Below are 23,400 nucleotides of genomic sequence, written 5' to 3'. Positions count from 1 at the left end.
AATATCCTCAAGCCTAAGTCAAATTCTGCCTTCTAATTAAATAGACTCTCAAATGATCAGGAAGATATAAATAGATAGATGTCTTTATTTGGGCAAAATTGAGACCTAATAGTCCCTTCTTCTCGGATGCTCCCAAAAGAAAATAGTTAACCGTGAAAAATCATCAACTTATGACATTTGAAATAGGAACACGAAGACCTAGGAAACATTGGGCAAAGCCCATACTATTCACTTGCGCCATTCATAATGGAGATATGTTCATCATTATGATCTCCATTATGATGGATAACAATTTTGAATGATTCAGTCTAAATTTCTGACCAAGAAAAGCAAATTTCTTTTCATTTCCTATCATAACTTAATATCAAATTTCCCTAAAGGTGACATTAAGAACAAATTTGTGGAGATGGAAACCCTATAAATGGAAAACTTCAAATTGTTTCCATTTAAAATTATAAAGATTTGTTTAAAATAGTCGATATACCTTGGCAAAATGCAAATGAATTTAAAAATTAAGGTTACAGCTTTTCTTTGAATTTTTCGCTGGATTAGACCTTCACTCTGAAGATCATATTTTGAAGGCACTGCAGCTTCTGTCTACAGACAAGCTCTGATTTGGATGGAAAAAGCATAAACTTATATAGGAGCTCAAAGATGAATTCCTATAAGAGACACTGTTTCCATTTCAGACAGGGGCCGCAATGCTTCTGAAACATCATCTCCATAGTAAAGACACAATACAATAAAACTTTCTAGAAAAATTAGTTTCCAGGACAACACTGCAAAAGCCTCAAATAAAAACACAAACAAATATAACTAACCCCTATTCCTATGGTTGAAATGTTCATTTTCACTTTATAAATATGAATACTAGACACATACAATCACAAAATGATAATTCACGAGATGTGATTTCGTCAGGACAATTTTCCTATCTCATTTCAAAGGGTGCTTGTTAGCTCTCACTATAACAGTTGGTTCTTAATATGATGGTTTAGAGTGGTGTAGATGAGGCACTCCAATTTTACACAGCCAAAATTCACTTTGTATTAATAGTGGGGATTCAGTCAGTAAATCTTTGGATCAAAACAAAATGTTGTAGCTAACAAAATATAAGGAACACTCAAAATTAATGAACCAAACACAAACTTACTTGCATGTGATATTTAAAGAAAAAATTAAGCAAAGCATCAGCCTTTTGAAAGATGATGAAGGAAAGGAAACAAGGAAAATAAAGATAGAAACAATGAAAGGAGGTATAAATATGTTTGTAGCAGGTAGGTTGGAGGGATAGCTGGGAATACTGGTGCCATAGATTAAGATTAATTTATAGTGGTGAGGTGGAGAGTAGATGTGGAGTGGACGAATGTAGTACTGAAAAGGTCACTGGGGAGAAGGGTTGTGACTATAGAACAGGTGAATGACAGAAGAATGACAGTATTAAGAGAGATTTAGGCACATTCAACAAATCCAGTGGCAATCCAGGTGTGCCTACCAAAAAGCAGTCACTGTGGGGAATTAAAAGGTTTGTACATCAATTAATAGAAATAATTGAAAACTTGCCAGTTAGGAAGCATCTACTAGAAATGAGAGAAAGGGACACAGCAGAAGCAAGGTGAGGGATGGGAGAGAGAAGTGGATAAGTAGCTTAGAAATCAGAAATGTTCTTGGGATAACAGTAAGTTTCAGAAATACAAGCATTAGAAGAGGTTTGATTATAACTGATAACTGGTTCACCAACTACCTAGATGATGTTCAAACAACAACCTAGATGATATTAAGGTTGGAAATTATACAGTAGTGCGATGCAGTTGCAGTAATGATTAAATCAGCAGACAGAAATATAGCCAGGACATCTTCGCATGTTTCATGGACTTAGAGATGCCTGACGGCAGTATTTCAGAGGGAAAAGAATGAAATAATGGAGGCATTAGGAAAAGAATTATAAATCAAAAGATGCATCAACAAGTAAAAAGAACTGATTATGGGTGCACTGAGTATAGATGTGAAAAAATGTAGTCAATGCTTAATTAATAGTGATGCATTTATTAGGGTGTGCCAGCTGCTAAGGTCATTTTGCACTTACCACAACCCAATACAAAAGAAAGAGAAAGGACTTGGATATGGAACATATTGCTTTATGGATGTGTGACCTAGTCTATATGGGTGTGGCAAAGAATCAAGACAATAAGTAGCAAAGAGAGAAAGACAAATGTTGAAGTTTTAAACACAGTTAAAATGAGATGAAGTTTTTGGGAGAAACAAGAAAAAACTATTAAAGCAGATGGATGAAATACTGAAATGTAGTAGTGGGATGTTGAAGGGTCATTATTGCAGAAAGAATGCTAGTAGAGGGAGAAAGAGCATGGAGTAATGCAAAAGCTATGAATCTATGGAGAAAGAAACAAATTAGAGCAAAGAAAGGGGAATTTCTCATGATATTAAGAAGTTAGTCTTTAGAGACCAACCAAAAAGTACCTTTAAATAGGGGAAATCTGCTGAATGAATAATCCAACATATTTAAGCATCAAAATACTCTACACTAAGGAACATTAGTCTGCGTATTCTACAATAACCACCACAAGATTTCCACATTATTAAGAGTTTCACATCGTTTTGACTTGGGTAATTATCAGTAAACAATTAAGCAAAACAAAGAACTCAGAGGAGCACTTGTTATGCAACTCATGCATTTCAATTTAAAGATTCTTAAAGCACTCACTTCCCAGAAAATTTATAAAATATTTCAACTTTTGGTTATGGACACCATCACTGTAAGGATTCCATAGTATTCTGATGTCAGCAATCCCTAGTCTCTAAGATAAAAACTACCAAATAAGTCCTGTTAAATTTAAGTCCAAGAATCTATATGATGGCCATGATGCTAACCTTTTTCACTATCATAAAATCAAATGTAATATAATTATGAACATAAAAATCATCATTAGATATTTTGAGTAACCCATGGGCAAGACAAAAAAGCTGAATCTTTCCACAAATAACATTAACCATAAACTGGAGAAAACCAAGTGGATTTCCACAACCAATAGAAGAATACTAAATTGGCCAGATCAACAATTACATTAGTTATTTTGGAATAAAACTTAAACATTCTTTCACAGCATCCATGTTGCCACACATCAGTATATCACTATTTAATATGCATAACATATTGATTGCAATAATCATTCTGGAAAATCAATCTATTGATGCAACTGAAAAATCAATGCAATGCAGTAGCCTTGGAGTTTTATAAACACATTTAATAACAATACCATATTTACCGACCCTTGAGATGCACTTAAGATGCACCCTGTTTTCATGTTAAAATTTACAAAAATACAAGTACTTGGGCCAGCCAGAGCAGGATCAAGGTATTTTGACGTTAACACTTAATACAAAGAAAATTGAATGGTAACATTCAAAAATAAGACTCTATACGTATGCCACCCTTTGCTCATCGTAAAATACCAGAAATTTGGCATCACTGGGCCAAAATGCCTTAAAGCTGCCTTGTTACCATGTTCTAAAGCATAATTCACAAATTTAAGTTTATATGTGAAACTGTAAGACAATCTTCTCTCTTAAGATCCCACAAGACTATTATCATTTTAACTTAGTTTCTGTAATTGCATTGATATCATCAAAATTAGTATTGATACAGACCATTATCTACGCCTATATGACACTCTCATACCACTCAAGGTTATCGGGAGAGATACAATGTATGTATGTAATAGCAGAGGGGTGACATCTCCGTTAATCGAAAGCATAGTATGTTTCATAGCAGCACCACATGTGGGATGAAACTAAACAAATAATAAATTTATGATTCATTTGTGAATTTTTAAGAAAGTACTTTCAATGAAATACTAAAAGTCTGTTGCATACTACTGATTCAAGAGTGTGATATTATTGAAACTTGTTATGAAGGCAGCCATTTTTTATGCCCAATACAGAAAAAATACTTAAAAGTAACTAGTTTCCAGTGAATTGGATTGAGCTTATACGTCAAAGTTATACATGTATACTCCTTATCCATTAGATGCAGGCTGATTTTACAATTTGGAGTAAAAGACATAGCACATTTTGGAGGGAAATCAATATATCTTATGGGCCAGAAAATATGGGAATTTAATTTAACTATAATATTAAACGATATCAACAAAAACGAGAGCTAAGGCCACATCATTATACAATGATTTAATATAGAAATTTGAAAAATGTTGATACTGGGACATATGTATAGATACTTCCAAATTCTAAAGGTTTGTCTAAGTGTTTTCAAATAGAAAAGACATTATATTTACCTGTTCTACTACTTTAATTTTATGAATAACAAATTTCAATTTGTTTTCAAAATGGATGAAATAATACCACATAATATATGTAATACTCACAGATAACCCAAAATGCAAACATTTAAAAAATCTAGAAAAGATATTGCTACACAATCATCCCAGTCCGCTTAGAAAAAGCTACCAAGGTGCAATATAAACCTATAGTCTTCAGAATACAAGGTGTTGTGTTATTACAGTGCCAGAAAAATTGATATCTTGTTCCATCAGTCATTCTTGAACATCTCAAAATACGAGATATTTCCCTTGTACATGGGAAGGCCCAAAAGTACACCGCCTGACCTAGAGATGGTGGTAGTTGTTTGAAAAATATCACTGTATTAGAAAGTATGCAAGAATTAAGCATATGTTTCGAGTTCAAAGGAGCTAAGTCAAGTAGTATTTGTTTGGCAGCCATCAATAGTGAACGTTTTCAGTGAATTTGTGAAAATTGAGAAATTGCTCATCGTTATGCGATACAATACATTTATTTGAAAGGCCTCAGTCCAGCCAATATAAAAGCTGAACTGGATTCTACTCTGGGTGAGTCTGCTCCTTTGTTTACAACAGTAAAATATTGGGTAGCAGAGTTTAAACGAAGCTGTCAACACGAGCATCACATTGCTCGACCAAATGAGGTGACGACTCCAGAAACTGTGAAGAAAATCAACAAAGTGATTCTGGATGAATCGCAGACTGAAAGTGCGCGAGCTAGCAGACATAGTAGGCATTCCAAAAAGTGCAGTGCATAGCACATTATCTGAATATTTGGACATGAGAAAGCTGGGTGCAAGATGGTACCGCGTTTGCTCACACTCTAGCAAAATCAGTGTCGTGAAGATGTTTCAATTGAGTGTTTAACAAAGTTTCACAGCAACAAAGCAGAATTTTTGCACCATTTCATAACCATAGATGAAACTCCATGATGTCCACTACATCACACCCAAGAAAAAAGAACAATCAAAACAATGGCTTCAAAATGGAGAACTATCTCCAAAGAAGGCGAAGACCGTTTTAACTGCAGGCAAGGTCATTGCATTAGTTTTTTGGGATGTGCATGGGATGATAATTTTCATTGGCTATCTTAAAAAGGAAAAACTATCAACGGCAAGAATTTTGCAAACATATTGCAACATTTGAGCGAAGTAATAAAGGGAAAGCGGCCGCATTTGGCGAAGAAGAAAGTGTTGCTTCAGCAAGACAATGCTCCAGCTCACAAATCCATTATTGCAATGGCCAAAATTCATGAATTAAAGTTAGAATTGCCACCAAGCACCTTTTTCACCAGATTTATCCCCCTCGGATTATTTTCTGTTTGCAAACTTGAAAAAATGGCTGTGGTCAAAGATTTTCAACCGTGAAAAAGTGATGTCTGCAGTCAATGGCAGTGATGGCAGTCAATGGTCTTTTGAGGAGCAAGAGAGTTCTTATTATAAAAAGGGTATTAAACTTATTGAACATCGCTAGGAAAAGTGTATAGGGCTGAAAGGAGATTATGTTGAAAAATATACACATTTTTTTCCTAAATATTTGTGCTTTCTTTGTTGGGTCAGGTACTTTTGGGATTACTCTCATAGAAGAGAGGTTAATACCCAGTGATAGAACAAGTTTCATTTTCTTGACCACTTTATGCCCTCAAAATATGTTATCTTTGGTAAGTAAGAATGAATGCAGCTCATTTAGGATTAATTGTGGAAGTAAATATATGTAGCCCAATTTATTTTGTGCACTATAAGGATTGTGAACTATCAAAGTCCTTGTTCACATAATACTTTCATTTACTGTGCTTCTAAAGCAGCCCAATCTTAGTATCATAATAAAACATAAACTTTTCCAAAAGAAAAGTTAAGAATACAACTGAAATGTGTTATGGTGCATTAGACTATTTAAAATTTTCACTTTCAGATGTTATCTTACAAATCTGTTAAATCTCGAATGCAACATCTGATTATTAATTTCAGTAGAAAGTACATACTTCCTCTAAATTATTTCTTTAATTGGTCAATAAATAATTTACCGTGATAATTGCAGTAATGCATTTCAAACATGTAGACCAAATGCATTGTTATTAGATCATTATTAGATTCAATACTGACTAGCATTAAAGCTTACTATAAAAATGAATAATGTTAAATTCCAAAAATGGAAATCACTGTCAACAACATCACTAAGTTAATTTTGCAACAAATTAACCCTACTTAAAAAAACCTTGCTATTATTATGCTATCCTTAACATAAAAGTTAAAAACACACTCATATAAATGGCTTCATCACATTTGCGGACATACACGATACTGTAAATTACTTAATTCAGAATAGACTAGGTGTTCTCATTGATAACACATGATAACACAGTTTCTTGGAGTGAAATCTTAATATGAATAAAGGGCATATTTCATAAAATAACAATCGCATGCAATTAACAAGGAGATGGAATATGTGTAGGGGAGTTAAAGCATACACACAAATGCAAGCAGGATAGCAATCATGTCAAAAAAAATAGGATACACCGGCTCATTAATACATTCAGTGAAAATATTGCACTTTCCCAGAATGAAATATATAGCCATCATCTGACTATATAAAAGTAAGGAAATGTCATACTTCACTTTTGTGATGGCAGCGGCATTACCATTAAATATACTGTGTTTACATAAGACTTCATTCAAAATACACAATATTTCAAAAGAAGCCAGTCTATAATATATATACAACGAGAAAAATTATCACAGATATTTTATACAGTAGATAGCAAAAAACCTAAACAAAACTATACATTAACACCTCTTAACAAAAGGTACCCTCAGTTCAATCCATAACAAATATTTCCGGCGATTCATCAGATGACAATGTTATAACGTCTACTGCAATATCTTCCTTATTATTGCATACAAAATAGCATTCAGGAGACAAACTTTTGCTGATAGTTGGATCTGATATCTTCCAACTACATTGAGGTAAAAGAGATGGGGAAGGCTCAAACTCAGATTCATTAGAACTTGCGGTCACATCCTTCTTCCAATGTCAGGAATGAAAAAAACAAAAAATCCTCATGTTACTTAATAGCTCAGACATACTTTAATACACGCAGCAACTAATAATATAGATATTAGCAGTCATATAGAAATCATCTGGGAAGCTCTATTCAGAGCATCTATTATTTAGTCTTTCTGAAAAATATTTCTGAGTATACATTATTCAAAATGTTGAAATTCATTCCAACGGAAAGTTTATATTTTTATTCACATTTTATTACAGAATATGAATATGACCAATAGTGCTTCCCTAAAAATTCATAGAGTAGCAAAGATTATGGATACAGCACCAGCATACAGCCCAAGGGAGCTTAGCTTAAAGTGGGTAGTTACATCATTCACATCCAAATTGAATGTATAGATAATTTCATCAGATTTCGCCTAATTAAAACACACCTGAATGAACACATTGGATAAATCATAACTTAGGATGTCAGTGGATCTAAACTCATTTTCTTTTTTAAATGCTCCCTCTTTCATTGGTAAAGCAAAAAATATATGAAATAACTTTTAATTTTTACGGAACAAAAAACAAGTATGGAAAGATCCAAATTACTCTTTTGCAAAAATACAACATGCAACCTAATTATTTTAATACAAACCAGAAGTTTCAGACAGAAATCCCATCTCATAATTTTGACAACTGGCACTAAAGACTCACATAATACTTTAGGCATTTGCATTTTATCAGGCCATGAAAAAAGTTCATCCTATATGCCAGCAAATACAAGGCATATACATTAAGTAAGGGCCGTTTGGTCACAGAAAAAAAATACTCATATGAAACACATTTTATTGACACTTACACACAAAAGTTCATTGACTGCCCAAGCGGGCAAGTATAAACCGTCCCAGTGAGTGAAGTCCCACCTTTACCGCTCATTGTACATAAGAAACGCATGGCATTGAAGAAAGAAACATGGCTGAGGTAGAAGTGCGGTTTGCGAGAAAGTGAAACTTAAAACTAGGAATAAAATATGAATTCTTAATCAAACAGGAAAGGAAAGCCGACAGGGAACGGCTTTTTACAAAAAAGAAAAAAAAAGTACGTCACTAACAGCACTAACTGCCCACCGGCACACTCTGAGCATAGAGCGGTACAAAAAGGAAACGGAGGCGAGGGTCGCCCATTTCCCACAGCGGGAAATTACACTTGGGCATGAGAAAGCGGGTGACAGCAAGACCGTGAAGCGGATAAAATGATACTGAAATAACTTAGAGGACGGAGGAAGAGATCCGTCCAGCCGTGAAGCGGCTTAATACTACGAAGAAAATTTAAAATTAAAAGACATAGTAAAGACTCATAGGCGAGTTATATCTTTAGGCAGTGTATAAGTGTGTTTCTCTCTGGGATCATAGTCCCAGATGGTTTGTAGCAGCGGATTTCCAGACGGTGCGAGGCGGGATTTGAAAGACGAGACTTGCGAGCGAATAAATTCCGCAACGGATGGGAGTTTATGTGCCGCTTGCACATCGGCCATCCTAGTGAAACGACTCACTTGGAGTAACAACCGAACAGCCTTGTTTTGGATGGTTTCAAGGTGACGCCAGAGCGTTTTCCGAATGGCAAACACGGGGCAAGCGTACAGAAACTGCGGGCGAATGATTGACCTGTAAAGTCGCATCCTGTTGGCGTGACCCAGGGGAGAAATCACGGAGGAAAGGCAGCCGAGACGGCTCCTTGCGACCATTGCCTTCTGACGGCAAAAGTCGAGGTGCGGCTGAAAAGTGAGCTGGTTGTCTGGAATGACACCAAGAAATCGGTGCGATGAAGCCCTCTGTATAATGTGTTGGTGGAAGAAAAGAGGAACGTGGGGTGTGCATTTTCGTCTGTGGGAAAAGTGAATATGTGTGCTTTTACAAATTCCAAAGAAACTGCGGGAGATGCCGCAACAGTAACTTTTAACGGAGTCATCCGCTAATGTGCATTTTAATGCAACAATTTCAGAGCGTAAAAATCATTCGCCTTGACTGGGACTCGAACCCAGATCCCTCAATATCCGGTCGAGTGCTTTAGCCACTTAAGCTACCGAGGCGTCCTCTTAAAAGTGAATATGTGTGCTTTTGTCAGGATTGATTCGTATTTTCCAAGCCCGTGTCCACCAGTGCAGTTTGTCAAGGTGTGCTGTAAGTCGTCTGATGTTCGCGGAGCGTGTTCGAGAGGTGGCGGCGATAGCAGTGTCATCGGCGTACATGTAAAGGTAAGTGTGAGGTGTAGAAGGCAGATCGTTGACATACAAGTTGAATAACGGGGGGCTGATAAGAGACCCCTGCGGCACGCCCGCCTCGGCTCTCTTTACAGAAGAGAGGGAATCACCCAAGGACACGCGGAACGTACGATCGGAGAGGTAACTTCGGACGAGGAGGAGAGGGGGAGGGGGAAAGTCGAGGATATGCATTTTGTAAATGAGGCCCTTGTGCCAAACGCGGTCGAAAGCACGGGCGACGTCCAGGAAGACGGCGTCCGTCGGACGGCGAAGATTGAAGCCGCGCGAAATTTGTTCACTGAGGCGAAGGATCTGATGACACGCGGACACACGCGAACGAAAGCCAAGCTGCTCGGGACGGAGAATACCGCGGTCGCACACGTGGGTTTCTAGGAGGGTCAGAAGGACCCTCTCGAAAATTTTCGAGACGTTAGAAAGAAGGGTAATCGGACGACTATTTCCCGGGTTGGTGGCAACTTTCCCTGGTTTCGGGAGGAGAATAACTTTCCCTGACTTCCAAGGGGAAGGAAAATGGGAGGAGAGGTAGCAGTGATTAATTAAATCTGAAAGGATGAGAGGAAAAGCGGGAACAGAGGCGGCGAGCTTGAGCTCGCGATTTGAAACATTATCAAATCCTGGCGCCTTACAGTTTGGGAGCGAGGTGAGGATAACCTTAATATCGGCCGCAGACGTAATCAAGAGGAGGGAAGGAGGATTCGGGGGAATGTTGGAAAGGAATTTACGACTTTTCCGGTCAGCAGGAGAGGGAGCGGGATCGGCGGCCATAATTGACTCCAGGTGGGTCGCTTGTATCTCCGCTTTGCGGCTAGGATCGAAGATTAGGACATCATTAAATTGGAGTGGGGGGTTGGTACGCTTGGGATAGAGGCGAAGGGATTTTGACGTACGCCAGAGAGAGTTATCCTCGAACGACACGGAAGCAACGTGGCGCATTCATTCCCTCGATGAATAAGCCGCAATAGATTACTTCACTTCGGCCGCCAGGCGGTTGTATCTGGACTTGTCCCACAGCAGACGGTCTCTTTGCCAAGTCCGCCGGGCGGTCTTGCGCGCTTTAATCATGGCAACAATATGAGGAGGGAGGGGGCGTCTCCTAACCCTTTTCTTCGGATGGATTAGCGAAGTAACCAGGCGCCTCGCCTCAGTAAAAGCCTCTGAAATGACCGCGGCACGGCGGTCTAAGTCCTCGGGAGAGGGGGAAATGAGAGGAGCGATCGGCGCCAGGACGGCGGAGAGAGAGTCGGGAAAGCGGTGCCAGTCAAAGGACTGAATAGGAGGGGGAAGGAGCGTGGAGAGGAGAGGGGGAGGTGAAAAAGAATTGGATAGTGATCTGAGAAAAAATCACGTACGACTGAAGGCGGCCTGTCGAAAGGAAGGTTTACCGATAGACCGAAGTCTATTATTGACACGGAGGAAGGAGATCTTGTGACGTGCGTCGGCTCCAAAGGAGTAAGGATGCACGCAGACTTGTGCGAAAGGAAGGAATGCAGGGTCCGACCGTTCGTATTTGTTCTTGAACAATTCCACAGCGTGTGGTGCGAATTCCAGTCTCCTATGTACAAGCCATTCTTTCGCGGTGAAACCAGCCGCGAAAGATCACTGTTTTTCAAAGAATACGCCTTGCCTATGCGTTGGTAGATGGAGAATATATTAAGGTCACCCTGTGTGGTATGGACTGTAATACCGAGAGCTTCGATACAAGAGAGAATGGGAACATCAAGAAGAGAGTGCGGAAGATCGCGGCGAACTAGAACAGCAACCCCTCCGCCATGTGAGTTCCGATCGAGTCTGTGTAAAGTAATGCGGTGAATAGAATGAGAGGTGGGGTTTGAGCAATGTTTCCTGTAGAAGTATGACGTCAATTTGGTGCTGGGCGGCGTAGTGAAAAAGTTCATATTTTTTGTTCGCAATGCCATGGCAGTTCCATGCAAGGACTTTAAGAGTGTCAGGTGTGTAAGTATGTGCTGTGTTAGACATAAATGCGAAGGAGCTGCTCAAGGATAAAAACTTTTTTGTCTTCAATGGTAGGAGCCTTCTGTATCTCCACCATTATGCTACGAAACCATTGCAAAATTTCCGGGGCGTCCGCAGGAGAAGGTTGGAATGGAGGGGGCGGAGGGCGAGTAGGGAACGGCTGGGTAGCTTGCGGCTGGGAAGAGGGTGTCTATGGGAGGGGAGGAAACTCAGCAGATGGGTTTGCCACCGCGGCAAAGGGACGGGAGAGGGAGGGAGGGTTTGGGTTTGCCGCCGGAGAAGGGCGAGATGTCACGCCCTTTTTTCTGTCAAACTGCAGTCTCTTCGCCTCCTTGTGTACTTCGCAGCCCCGATAATTCGCCGGATGCACGTCACCACATAGAAAGCATTTTGCGGGCTCGGTCGGAGATTTGGTGCATGCGCTGCTAAGGTGGTCACCACCGCAGCGGACGCAATTTGGGTTGAGAAAACAGTGTTTCTAGGTGTGGCCGATACGTTGGCATCGGTGGCATTGCACCGGCTCATTTGGTTTTTTTTTAAAATAGTTGCGGAGACACGGAGACCCGCGAGAGAAGAGATCGCGAGGAAAGCCTCGCAGTCAATAGTGCTCTCCGCCATGATGTGGCACGTGCGGGTCGGATATCGGGGAACTTCGCGAGTGCCGTTGGCACCCTCAATCTCGGAGGGACGAGTGGAAGTTATACGGCGAACTGATATCACTGGAAAGCCAAGAGACTGGAGGTCTGACAGGATCTCCGATTCAGGGATGGAAGGAAGGACGCCTCGGAGGGCGAATTCGCGTCGCCGATTTTCTGGGAGTTGGTATGTCACGAACGGTACCTCCAATTCGCGTAAAATAGAGGAGACGGCCCGGTAATCCTCCGGATTACTGCACCGAATCACCGCGGTATGGGCGCCGGTGGGATGCGCAATCAGAGGAGTATTACAGGCCCGGGTCATCCGTTATTGACACTTTTAGTTAGCTACAAACCTACTTCACTTCTCTACATAATCGCCATTCACTTCAAAGCATTTTTCTTACTGCAGCGCCAGCTTCTTGAACCCCTCTGCATAGAAGCTCGCCGCCTGAGAGTTGAACCAATTGACAACGCCGTTCTTGAGTTCCTCTTCGGTTTTGAAACGTTGTCCACCGAGCCACTGTTTCAAGGGCAAGAACTTGAAGTAGACGCTAGGTGCCAGGTCAGGACTGTACGGTGGGTGGTCAAAGAGTTCCCAACGAAAATCTTGAATTTTCTTATTGGTTTTGGCAGCAGTGTGAGGACGTGCATTATCGTTGAGGAGAATTACGCCAGATGACAGTTTCCCACGTCATTTGCTTTCGATCGCACGTCTCAGTTTGTTTAGTGTTTTGCAGTACCTATCAGTTGTAATTGTTTTCCCATGCTTCATAAATTCCAATATAAGAACACCGTTTATGTCCCAAAAACCGGTGGCCATCGATTTTTGCCTTGGGTACGGAGTTTGCTTAAACTTTTTTGGTTTTGGTGAATATGAGTGTCGCCACTGCATCGATTGCTGTTTTGTTTCTGGATATCCACATCTCGTCCTGGGTAACAATGCAAGAAAAGAAGTCACGTAGTGCGTCCAAGTTGAAGAAATTGTTCAGCCAGGCCATTAATCGTCAATCGATGATCACATCACAGTTTTTGTTCCGCTTGTGAAACAATTTCATTGGTCAGAATACTGGGCCTGCCACTTCGCTCTTCGTCATGGACATTTGTTTGTCCATTTTTAAAATCATGGCACCATTGTCTAACCTTTTCTTCACTCATAACTGTAGGTACATAAACTAGGCATAACTCCCGATGAATTTCAGCAGCTGACAATCCTTTTGCATACAAGAATCGTATGACAGAATGCACTTCACAGCTGGTGGGATGAACGATTGTCGCAGACACTGTTGTTTGTACGCTCGGACAAGCAAACGATTTCTGAAACAAAACAAATGCTGCTATAGCTTCTCAGTGAATCAGTAGATGGCACTGCAGGAGTAAAACTGTGTTCTGAAGCGCTAATATTTAAATATAAGCAAACGGCCCTTAATTTATGAGTATGCCTCGTACATTCAGTTTACTACTTGGCAAAGAGCTCAATACATTGCATCTCTCTCAAAATTTGAAGTTCTAAATTTTAATTCAACAGTGAAAGGTATCAGTGCTCTTTTTCCAAACAGTTAATTACAGAAAAATTCAATTCCCAGCCTTACACTTTCATTTGTCAAATGAATTTCATTCTGAAAGTAGGCTGGTACTTTTTGAAGAATTTCTTGTTAGCACCACTCTATTTAAGACCCAGTTATGTAATTAAGCAGTGTTAGCGCATTGAGATAGTTTCAGCACAAAGAAAGAGTGTTAATGTACAGATTGCAGTTGCAGTTATTAGGGGAGGCAACAAATAGCTAAGGTCTTTTGCACCATTAGGGATGAATGAGAATGGCAGAAGGGTGGAGAGGAACCCTGCACAATCATTAGCCTACTCTTAAGAAAAGTTACCACGGGGTACGGATGGTATGTTAAACTTGTACAGGGTACAAGCTTAATATCCCATCCCAAGGACAGCGTACTCACTTAGGGTGCTCTCCACATAGCACTCCAGTAAGGATCAGGATGTATGTATATATATGTACATACATATATGTACTATATATATATATATATATATATATATATATATATATATATATATATAATATATATGTACATACATATATGTACTATATATATATATATATATATATATATATATATATATATATATATATATATATATATATATATATATATATATATATATATATATATATGTATGTATATATATATGTACATCTTATACATTTACTTATGAGGTTCAATAAATATTAACTTTATATATCATATACATATACCTCCGAGGCTTGTCTCAACACTTCCAAAGAACATGTATGGTCAACTGGAGTACTTTGATGCTCGCCAGAATCATTTTCCCTGGCAGGTAACTGTAAAACATTTTTAATTATGCAACAGCAATTTTTATAGAAATATTTAACTCAGTTAATTTTAGCAACTTATGACTAGTCAATGAGTAGTCAAATTATTTTTGTTTTCAAAAACACACAATTTACACCAAATATTATAAATAATAATTTTGTAATACTTAGAGAATAAAATGTCAATACATATATATACCTCCAAGGCTAGTCTGACCTCTCCCGATGAACAGGAATGATTAACTGAAACACTTTGTTCCTTCTCAGAATCATTTCCCCAGCAAGATACCTGAAAAAACATTTTCAATTGGGTTTGCATATTATTGATCGCAGGCTTAGTTTATAAATTTAGTTTTTATTGTTAAATTTTTGTTATTGTTACTTTGTATATGTGTGTGTGTATATATATATATATATATATATATATATATATATATATATATATATATATATATATATATATATATATATATATATGTATATATATGTGTATATATATGTATATATATATGTACATATATATATGTATATATATATATATATACACACACATATCTACATATATACACACACACAATGAGTGCAACCCAGTCATCTTTGGCTCTTGAGTATTTGCTTGAACTAGATCACCTTAAATTTTCTTTTTATGCACTAGGCTAGTTTAATAGTCATAACATGGTCTAAAGTAATGCTGAATTAAGTGATATTCACCTAGACTGTGTTATTTCAAGGCAAGCTTAACCTACTTACCCAGAAATTTTTTTAAAGTCATGGTTTAAAAAAAACCTTATTGCCGAATTTACTGTACTCCACCACTATTCACGTATTGAGTACTTACAGCATGAAACTAATGTTTTTGCAACATTAGTCCAAGCAAGAGTCATTCCCTCCTATCCCACCTCATACATGGCTAAGGGCATCAAATAACCATAATAGTTACCCTTCAACTTCAGTAATTTACTTTCATAACTGCTTTTCTTGTATCAGGTGAGGAAAGTAGCCTCAGAAATAAATACCAAATTGAAGGATTAAGAAATAAGAGACAATTTCAAAGAACTGCAAGAAATGACATTGCAGTTACTTTAGGGAAGTCATACATCGATGAGCACCAAAATACATGAGTTTCAACCAGCTGAAATCACTCAAAATCCAGTCAAGGCAATTATTGTTTTATTGTGAAATCCTTTAATTTCATGAGATGATTTCCAGAGCAATTTTTGGTATTCAATGATTTCTACGAACCTCCAGTTGTGATTTCTTACAATATATTAGTCTGGATAAATTTAAGATGTTACTTTTTCACCAAAGAGGGACAATTGGATATCCCCAAAATAAAGTCAAAACTTCATTGCCACGGGGCAGCCTAATGGTGAATCCTTTGAAAATTAGTACCATATTTCCTGTGAAAATTCCTTCCTTTCTCATAAGAATGATCAGTGAAGCATTGAGAACATCACATGCCAACCAATTTATTTTTTCATTCCACTTCAATTTTATATCCGAACTACTAACCTCAGAAATTACGGACTTCTCTATCATCATTTGCCTTTTCGCACTGGAAACCTGGGGATGATCACCCTCTGCATAGTGTAAACATGGAGGTGACTGAAAAGAAAAAAATATGCATTCCTTTTAGAGATCAATGCCAATGACAAATATTAATAAATAATGAAGAAAAACCTGATAGAATTATTTCATAAATACAAGGTGTGATCAAAAAAAGACCGGACTGATTTTATTCTGCGCAAACCATTCAACGGATTGAAACGAGACAGTTGATGTGCGCCTACTGTGGCCAAAGCCCGCTCCGCAGAGCGAAGGAAATTCAAATCTCCCGGCAGCGGAGAAGCTTCCCCTCCACCCGCGCTCCGATGCGAAAGGGGGAGAGTCTGCCATGTGGCGAGCGATGCATCACACAGTCACGTGGGAGTGCCTTCACTTCTCCCCTCCCCGGAGTCCCCTCAGCGCTCGCCCATTGGCTACCGCCCGGGCATGTGAGCGATGCGTCACAACGTCACGTGGAAGTGCCTTCACTTCTCCCCTCCCCCGGAGTCCCCTCAGCGCTCGCCCATTGGCTACCGCCCGGGCCAGGGCAGGTATATAAGGAGGACCCTGAGACTCTTACAGACAGAGCAGGGTGGGAGTCCCAAGGGGGAAAGAGCGCAGTGAGCAGATCCTCGCTCTCCCCCGCTACCTGTCGGCGGAGCGAGGAGATCCTCGCTCTCAGGTTCACTCTCCCTCTCCCCCCCCACGCTATCTGGTGGCACAGCGATGAGATCCTCGCCCCCAGGTTTCGCTTGCCCTCTTGAGTCCAGGACCAAGCTCCACCGGACGAATGCCGCGTCAGCCGCGCCGAATACGAAACGCCATCCGGGCTCGGCGCCGCTCGGAGGACCGACCCGCAAACCCGCCGCCCCGCCGCTCCGACACTCCGCCACCAGCACCTCCGGCGACCACCCCGGGATCATCGCCGACCCTCGAGGACTACCGGACCTGGTTGGCCGAGGCCGCCCAAAGCTCAACCGGACGAATGCCGCGTCCACCGCGCCGCCTCCCAGCGCCAACCGAGCTCGACGCCGCACGGAGGACCGACCCGCCGCGACGCCGCCCTGCCGCTTCAGCGACCAGCCAGAAGCCGGCGAGGACCCCGGCCGCCATCCGGCAGCTGTAGCTGCCCCGGACTCCACGCGCCCTTCAGGCAACCAACACTCGACCTTCTCCCTGGGAGAGGGTCCCCTACTGTAACCATGTACGGGACAGAATAAACGCCCTTCAGGGTAATCAACCAGAACGGCAGGGAGGTTTTATTTCTCCAGGGACCCCAGCCCTTGCCTGGGAAAATGCTCACTCGCTCTCGCGTTTCGGGGCGGGTCACGCAGCCAACCCCGGACGCAAGCGACACGACACAGTGCACCATCTAGCAACACATCTGATGACTAAAACGAGAGTTTTTGCATTTGTTTATGTCGAGTTGTTACGCAGCAGCAGTGGTACGTGTCTTAACCTGTTCATCACCATGAGCAACAGCAGCAATGAAGGAGCTAGAGGAACAGCATGTGTGCATGAAATTTTGTTTCAAACTTGGCATAAGTGTTATGGAGACATTTGGAATGATTCAACAAGCCTTGGTTAAAGAAGCTATGAGTCGAAGCCAGTGTTTTGAGTGGTTTTCAGTCGTTTTTAATCGGGCAGAACCTCGCCAGATGAAGATTCGTGAACATGGTGGCCTTCCACTTCGACAGACCCCAACCATGTCACATTTGTGAATGATTTGGTGCGGGTAAATTGCCATTTGACTGCTGAGGAGATAGCCGAGGAAGTGAACATTAGTTTTGGATCCTGTCAGACAATTTTGAGACATTTTGATAAATAATGCACGACAGATAACGCACCAGCTCACATGGCGCTGATCGTGACAGATCAGCGCCATGTAAGCTGGTGCGCAATATGGAACTTCCGTGATCCCGCAGCCATCCTACTCTCCAGATATGGTTCCATCAGACTTTTTTTTGTTTCCAAAGTTAAATCATCCTTGAAAAGGTGCCGATTCAACTCTCTTGCAGACATTTAAACTAATTGTATGGCGGACCTGAAGGGGATCCCTAAGGCGGCTTACCAGGCAGGGTTCTAGAGCTGGAAGAAATGTTGGCAAAGGTGTGTCATCAGCCAAGGCATGTACTTTGAGGGCAACAATTTCGATTAAGCTGTATCCATCAAAATAAACAAGTTATAAAATCAGTCCTGTCTTTTTTTGATCACACCTTGTACATATATACTTTATTTCTTTACTCACAAAACTATACAAGTTTAACATGTAAATTTGCACTTGCAAGTGCAAGTAAACCATAGGTTAACTGTCGGGAAGATTGCCAATTATGTTGACATTAGGGTTTGATTTTATTTCACCATTTTGAGCATGTGTATTATCTAAATTTGTACCATAAATGTTACTGGATGAACAGTGGCAAAAAATCTTGACATCAGCCAGGAACTCCTCAATCATTCAAACAATGACCGAAATTTCTTTAAAACAAGCATCACAGGAGATGAAACCTGGTTTTATGGTTATGATATAAAAAGACCAGTCTTCACGGTGGAAGGGGCTATCTTCCCCATAACCCAAAAACCTTGGATGTCACAATCAAACAATGAGAGCGATGTTGATTGTTTTCTTTGTTTGGGATGGAATTATTCATTATGAAAATGACCCCAAAGGACAAACAGTGAATGGGCAGCACTATACAGTGGTTATGAGAAGCTTAAAACATCTCATGTTGCCGAAGAGACCACAAATGTGGAAAAACAAGTCTTAGTGCTTTCATCACAATGTCACACTAGTGCACACATCATTGATTGTTACTGGATTTTTGGACAAAAAGAGCATTCTGGTGATCCATCAGCCACCGTACTCTCCAGATCTTGCTCCAATGGATGTTTTCCTATTTTCTAAGTTTGAAATCCACCTTGAAGGGGTGCCGATTTGAAACTATTGAAAACATCCAATAAAATTGTACCACAGACTTGAGGGCTATCCAAAAAGAAGCATTCCAGGAAGCACTCAAAAGCTGGTAAAATGTCGGGTGCATTTTGAAGGCGATAAGCATTACTTCAGGGTAACTAATAAAATCAAGCATTTATTCAAACAGCATCATTTTTTTTTAAACAGACCTTGTATACCATCCATAAAAATAACCATTAATATAATGAGTTAGGGTTTTGTTATTTATTTATATTATCCTCTTTTATCTGCCATTTTACTAGACTGTGATTGTCTATAACTATATATGTGTTGATCCTTTTCCTTATGTTAGTATACCATCAAACAGATTTGGCCAATAAATTATTATTGTCATAGCCAGTAGTTAATCCAAGATCACATTGGTGAACCACAAAAAAATTTCAATGGAAACAATTGAATAAACTGATACAATAAAGCCATTTTTGCAAGCATCATTTACAATCCAGGTGACAAGGTCAAAATACTGTATTTTCCCATCGATAACCCGCACCCAGAACTTTGTAGTTATCACGAATTTGTATAGATACCGCGCGCACAGGGCTTCATAGCTATCTTGAACGTGTACAGATGCCACCCCATCTGTATAAAAATACCATAAACACAGTAATCAACCCGAAGGTCGGTTTGGTAGGTGATGGTAGAGTTCACCCAGTACTAAGCCCTATATGGCATGTGAAATTCGCAAATCAGGGTAGGGGGCCAGTTCCTTTCCCTGTGCCGGGTATGGTTTCCCAGGAAGATCAGGTACCCGAAAAATCACATAGCTTGGGTGGAGCTGCAGGTGCCCAGAGACTTGCCCGGGAATCGAACCCGGGACCCTCCAGTCGGTAGTCCAGCGCTTTACCCCCTGGACTACCGCGACTCCATGCATCTGCATATACATACATATATATGCGCATAAAAATTATATATAGTGTGTAAAAATACGTCCATATCAGATGTGTGTGTGTAAAAATACATCTATGTTTTGATTTTTTCCATTTCTATTACATAACGCGCATCATCATTTTTTTCGACCATCTGAACATTTTTTTATAGATAACGCGCGCGTTATCGATGAGAAAACACAGTAATTCAAAAATCAGACAAAATCCCAAATAAACATCTGCTAAACTCTGTTAGCATCTTAAGTCACAACATTGAGATGCCACTTTTTCTTAGGCACTTCCTAAAATCTCTTGCCATAAACCAATCACACAAGTTACATAGGAATATTAATATGTATAAGGTTACCAGAGGTAAAAGTTTTTAGGAATCAATGGAATTCCTCAATGAAATGACATTATTTTCCTCAAAATCTACCAAGGAAAGTAGCATAAAACATCTATTAAGTGCTGCAGGAGCAAGCATCATTTACAAGAATGAACCATGCCACAATAATGCAGCTAACAAGAAGAAAAATACTGATCCTTAATAAAAACTAGTTAATGTACTCTTTTTATGCAGGAATAGCAATGATTATTCTATATCACTATAATGTAAGACCTCTAAAAATGCAAACATATTTTGGTGGCTCATAGAAAACACTTTAAATACTCTTACCTCATTACTTGAAACATCAGGACTAAGAGGAACAAAAGCCCTTTTCTTCCTTGGAGAAGACATCATCTTTCTCTTGACCTGGCATTTCAATGCATAACTTGTATGGGAATCCTCTGGAGTACTACTTGAGTCAGTACTTGTCTTACTTTTCTGATGTATCAAATCCATTATTTCATTTTCTACCTATATTGGACAATGTCTTTGTGAGGTAGCAATAGAAATAACACTCAAGAAATATAACATATTACAAGAAGATATAGGTTGTTAAATCATACTATAAACCTAACATGCAAATATTTACTACACTGAAGGCAGATTTTATAGTTTCCCATTAAACTGATGGTTAAACTTAAGCTCAAGTTGAGGCCAAAGTTCAGTTTTATGACAGCTAGTTAAGTTCAAAACTGAACATTAAAGAGCTCAATGACTGACATGATGTTCCTATAGTTACAATTTTCACATTCACCAATGAACCATCTTATTTGCTTAAAATCAGATTGGTCAGTAATCTCCAAGTTAACTAAACATTGACATAACCTAATGATTGGATTTAATAAGGCATTATAAAACTGAGCCCTGAATAATCAATAATTAACAGACGTGAGAGACTAATTGTACAAAAAATATGAAGGAAAAAGCAGTGCTAAGGAATGGAGAACTTACAGAGACAGGGTGTAATAGGCAGGCTATATATACATGTAGGAAAAGAAATGTCATAATCTGACTAGATGGAATGAGTATATGGAGGAACTATATGATAAAGGTAATAGACCAGGTAGTTTGGATGTAGAAAGGGATATATCATTCATAATGGTAGCTTAGGAGCAAAAATACTTGACTGTGACATGTAAAAGGTATGAAAGGAAATGAAATCATAGATGGCTGTGGGAATAGATAATATTCCTGTAGAAATACTCATGAATTTAGGATATTAAGAAAAAAGAGTTTTTATGGGTTCATTCATAGCATTCATGAGATAGCAATTTGACCAGTAGAGCTTGTTACATCAGTATTAACTCCCATTTCAAAAAAGGGAAAAGCAGCAGCATTTAAGAACCCTGAGAGTATAATTTAGATTTCAAACTAAGCATGGGTATTACTTTAGGATCATCAATAAAAGAATGAAGAAAAGAGGAAATGAGTACTTAGGAGATTATTAGTTTGGATTTAGAAATGGGATGGATGCACATGATGCCATAGAATAATGAAGCCATCAGTAGAAAGGAACATGAGTGTAAAATTAGATTGTATTTGTATCCTTCATGGATTTTCAAAAGGCATTGCAGTGGCATTTTTACGACACAAAAGATGCAGTTCCCTAAATCAATTGTATAACACACACACCTACCCTATTGCCTCTCATTTATCTTTCAAAAGTTACAGTATTTTCAAACTACCAATTCAGAGCCTAAATCAGAATTCACTAAGGTTTTTAAAATCAAATATTACTGTCTATTCAGGCCATCTCACCATGATTTGTGCCGGCCAATCTTCAACTACATAAAATATTGCAGTCTTACTTGAAGATAAACCAATAACACATTCCCTGCTTTTCTTCAGTGGTAAAATGATGGAATATAATATTACTATGAGTGGGTAAATTCAATACTTAAATATTTACAGAGGATTAAAATGTGGAAGGAGCTATTCCTAGTAGTAGTAGTTTTTAGGGGAGGCGACCGACAGCTAAGGTCATTTGCGCCATAGGGGATGGACAGGAAAGGATGAAGGGTGGAGAGAAACCCGGCGTCGCCATTAGCCTACTCTTTACGAAAGGCGCCAAGGGGTCCGCAGTTTAACGTCCCATCCGACGGACGGCGTACTCACTCAAAGTGCCCTCCACAAAGCACCTCAAGTAGGGATCGAGATACCTCTGAAAAATATTCAACACCGCCAGGATTTGAACCCGCGCCCTCAGGGTGGGAAGCCAGTATGTTAGCCCCCGTACCATCTCGATCCCCAGGAGCTATTCCTTCATTCTACACAACAAAAAGTGATGGGATGGGCTTGGTCGGGTTTTGATGAAATAGTTTGTGATCTACAAGTTATCCTTTTCTTCACATTTGTTTTCATGTTTACCATCGTTAACTTTTAGCTGAACGGCTAATGCTGTGTATGCATTCTAATTTTGTTTCAAGATGAATTTGATTCATAAATATCAAATTACCTATTATCCACTTACAAAAATAACTATGTTGATACGAATCTACCAGCAGGATTTTTTGGAATTCATCTTCCTTTTTACGCAAACACCCTGGCAGATTGTTGCAGTAGCATCCTCAACAAATTTATTTATCAAAATATTTATTAAATATGAAACTTACAAACTCTTTCATGCTCCGTGCGATACTCATCTACAAAATATGGATTCAGGTGACGTAATATGTAAACTAGTAGTAATGAAAGATTCCATTGGCTCGCAAAGCACTTCTCACGAGAATTTCTCATCTTCAATAAACTTCTTATGAGCTCAGGCTTTTCTACCTTCCAGATGGCAGAAAAAGTTATCTAGCCCAGTTATGGACTTGCATCTGGAGATATCTAGAAAAGAAGACTTTTTAATGTTTCTCCAGGAGAGAAAAGTTACACACTTGACCCCCATGACTGGGTGTGAAACTAACGTCCAACAAGTCAACCTATATGACAGTAATTCCTGGAAGCAGCATGGAACCTTCATCAGACTGACGTCACAAAGCCTTAGTGTAATGTTTATTTGATACTTCAAAAAAATCAAATAATCCTTTTAATTAATAACAAGCAGTATCCTATTTTCATTCAG

At 39.4% G+C, this 23,400-nt stretch overlaps 1 protein-coding gene across 1 annotated transcript in view; it reads right to left on the bottom strand.

Moving 5' to 3' along the window:
* LOC139698538 (protein artemis-like) overlaps positions 1-23,400 on the bottom strand; it is a 50,177-nt gene that overhangs the window by 13,150 nt on the left and 13,627 nt on the right. The window contains exons 7-10 of the mRNA XM_071597391.1: positions 20,622-20,804; positions 16,073-16,165; positions 14,760-14,849; positions 14,480-14,569 (exon numbers count right to left, since the gene is read on the bottom strand). Coding sequence (XP_071453492.1) covers positions 14,480-14,569; positions 14,760-14,849; positions 16,073-16,165; positions 20,622-20,804 — 456 coding nt within the window. The remainder of the gene's footprint in view (positions 1-14,479; positions 14,570-14,759; positions 14,850-16,072; positions 16,166-20,621; positions 20,805-23,400) is intronic.

This window comes from Hetaerina americana, unplaced genomic scaffold (assembly GCF_022747635.1).
Source record: "Hetaerina americana unplaced genomic scaffold, ioHetAmer1.1.p SCAF_10, whole genome shotgun sequence".
In the NCBI taxonomy this organism is placed as follows: domain Eukaryota; kingdom Metazoa; phylum Arthropoda; class Insecta; order Odonata; family Calopterygidae; genus Hetaerina; species Hetaerina americana.
Note: the sequence above shows the minus strand (reverse complement) of the source record. Positions and strands in the feature narration are given on the sequence as shown.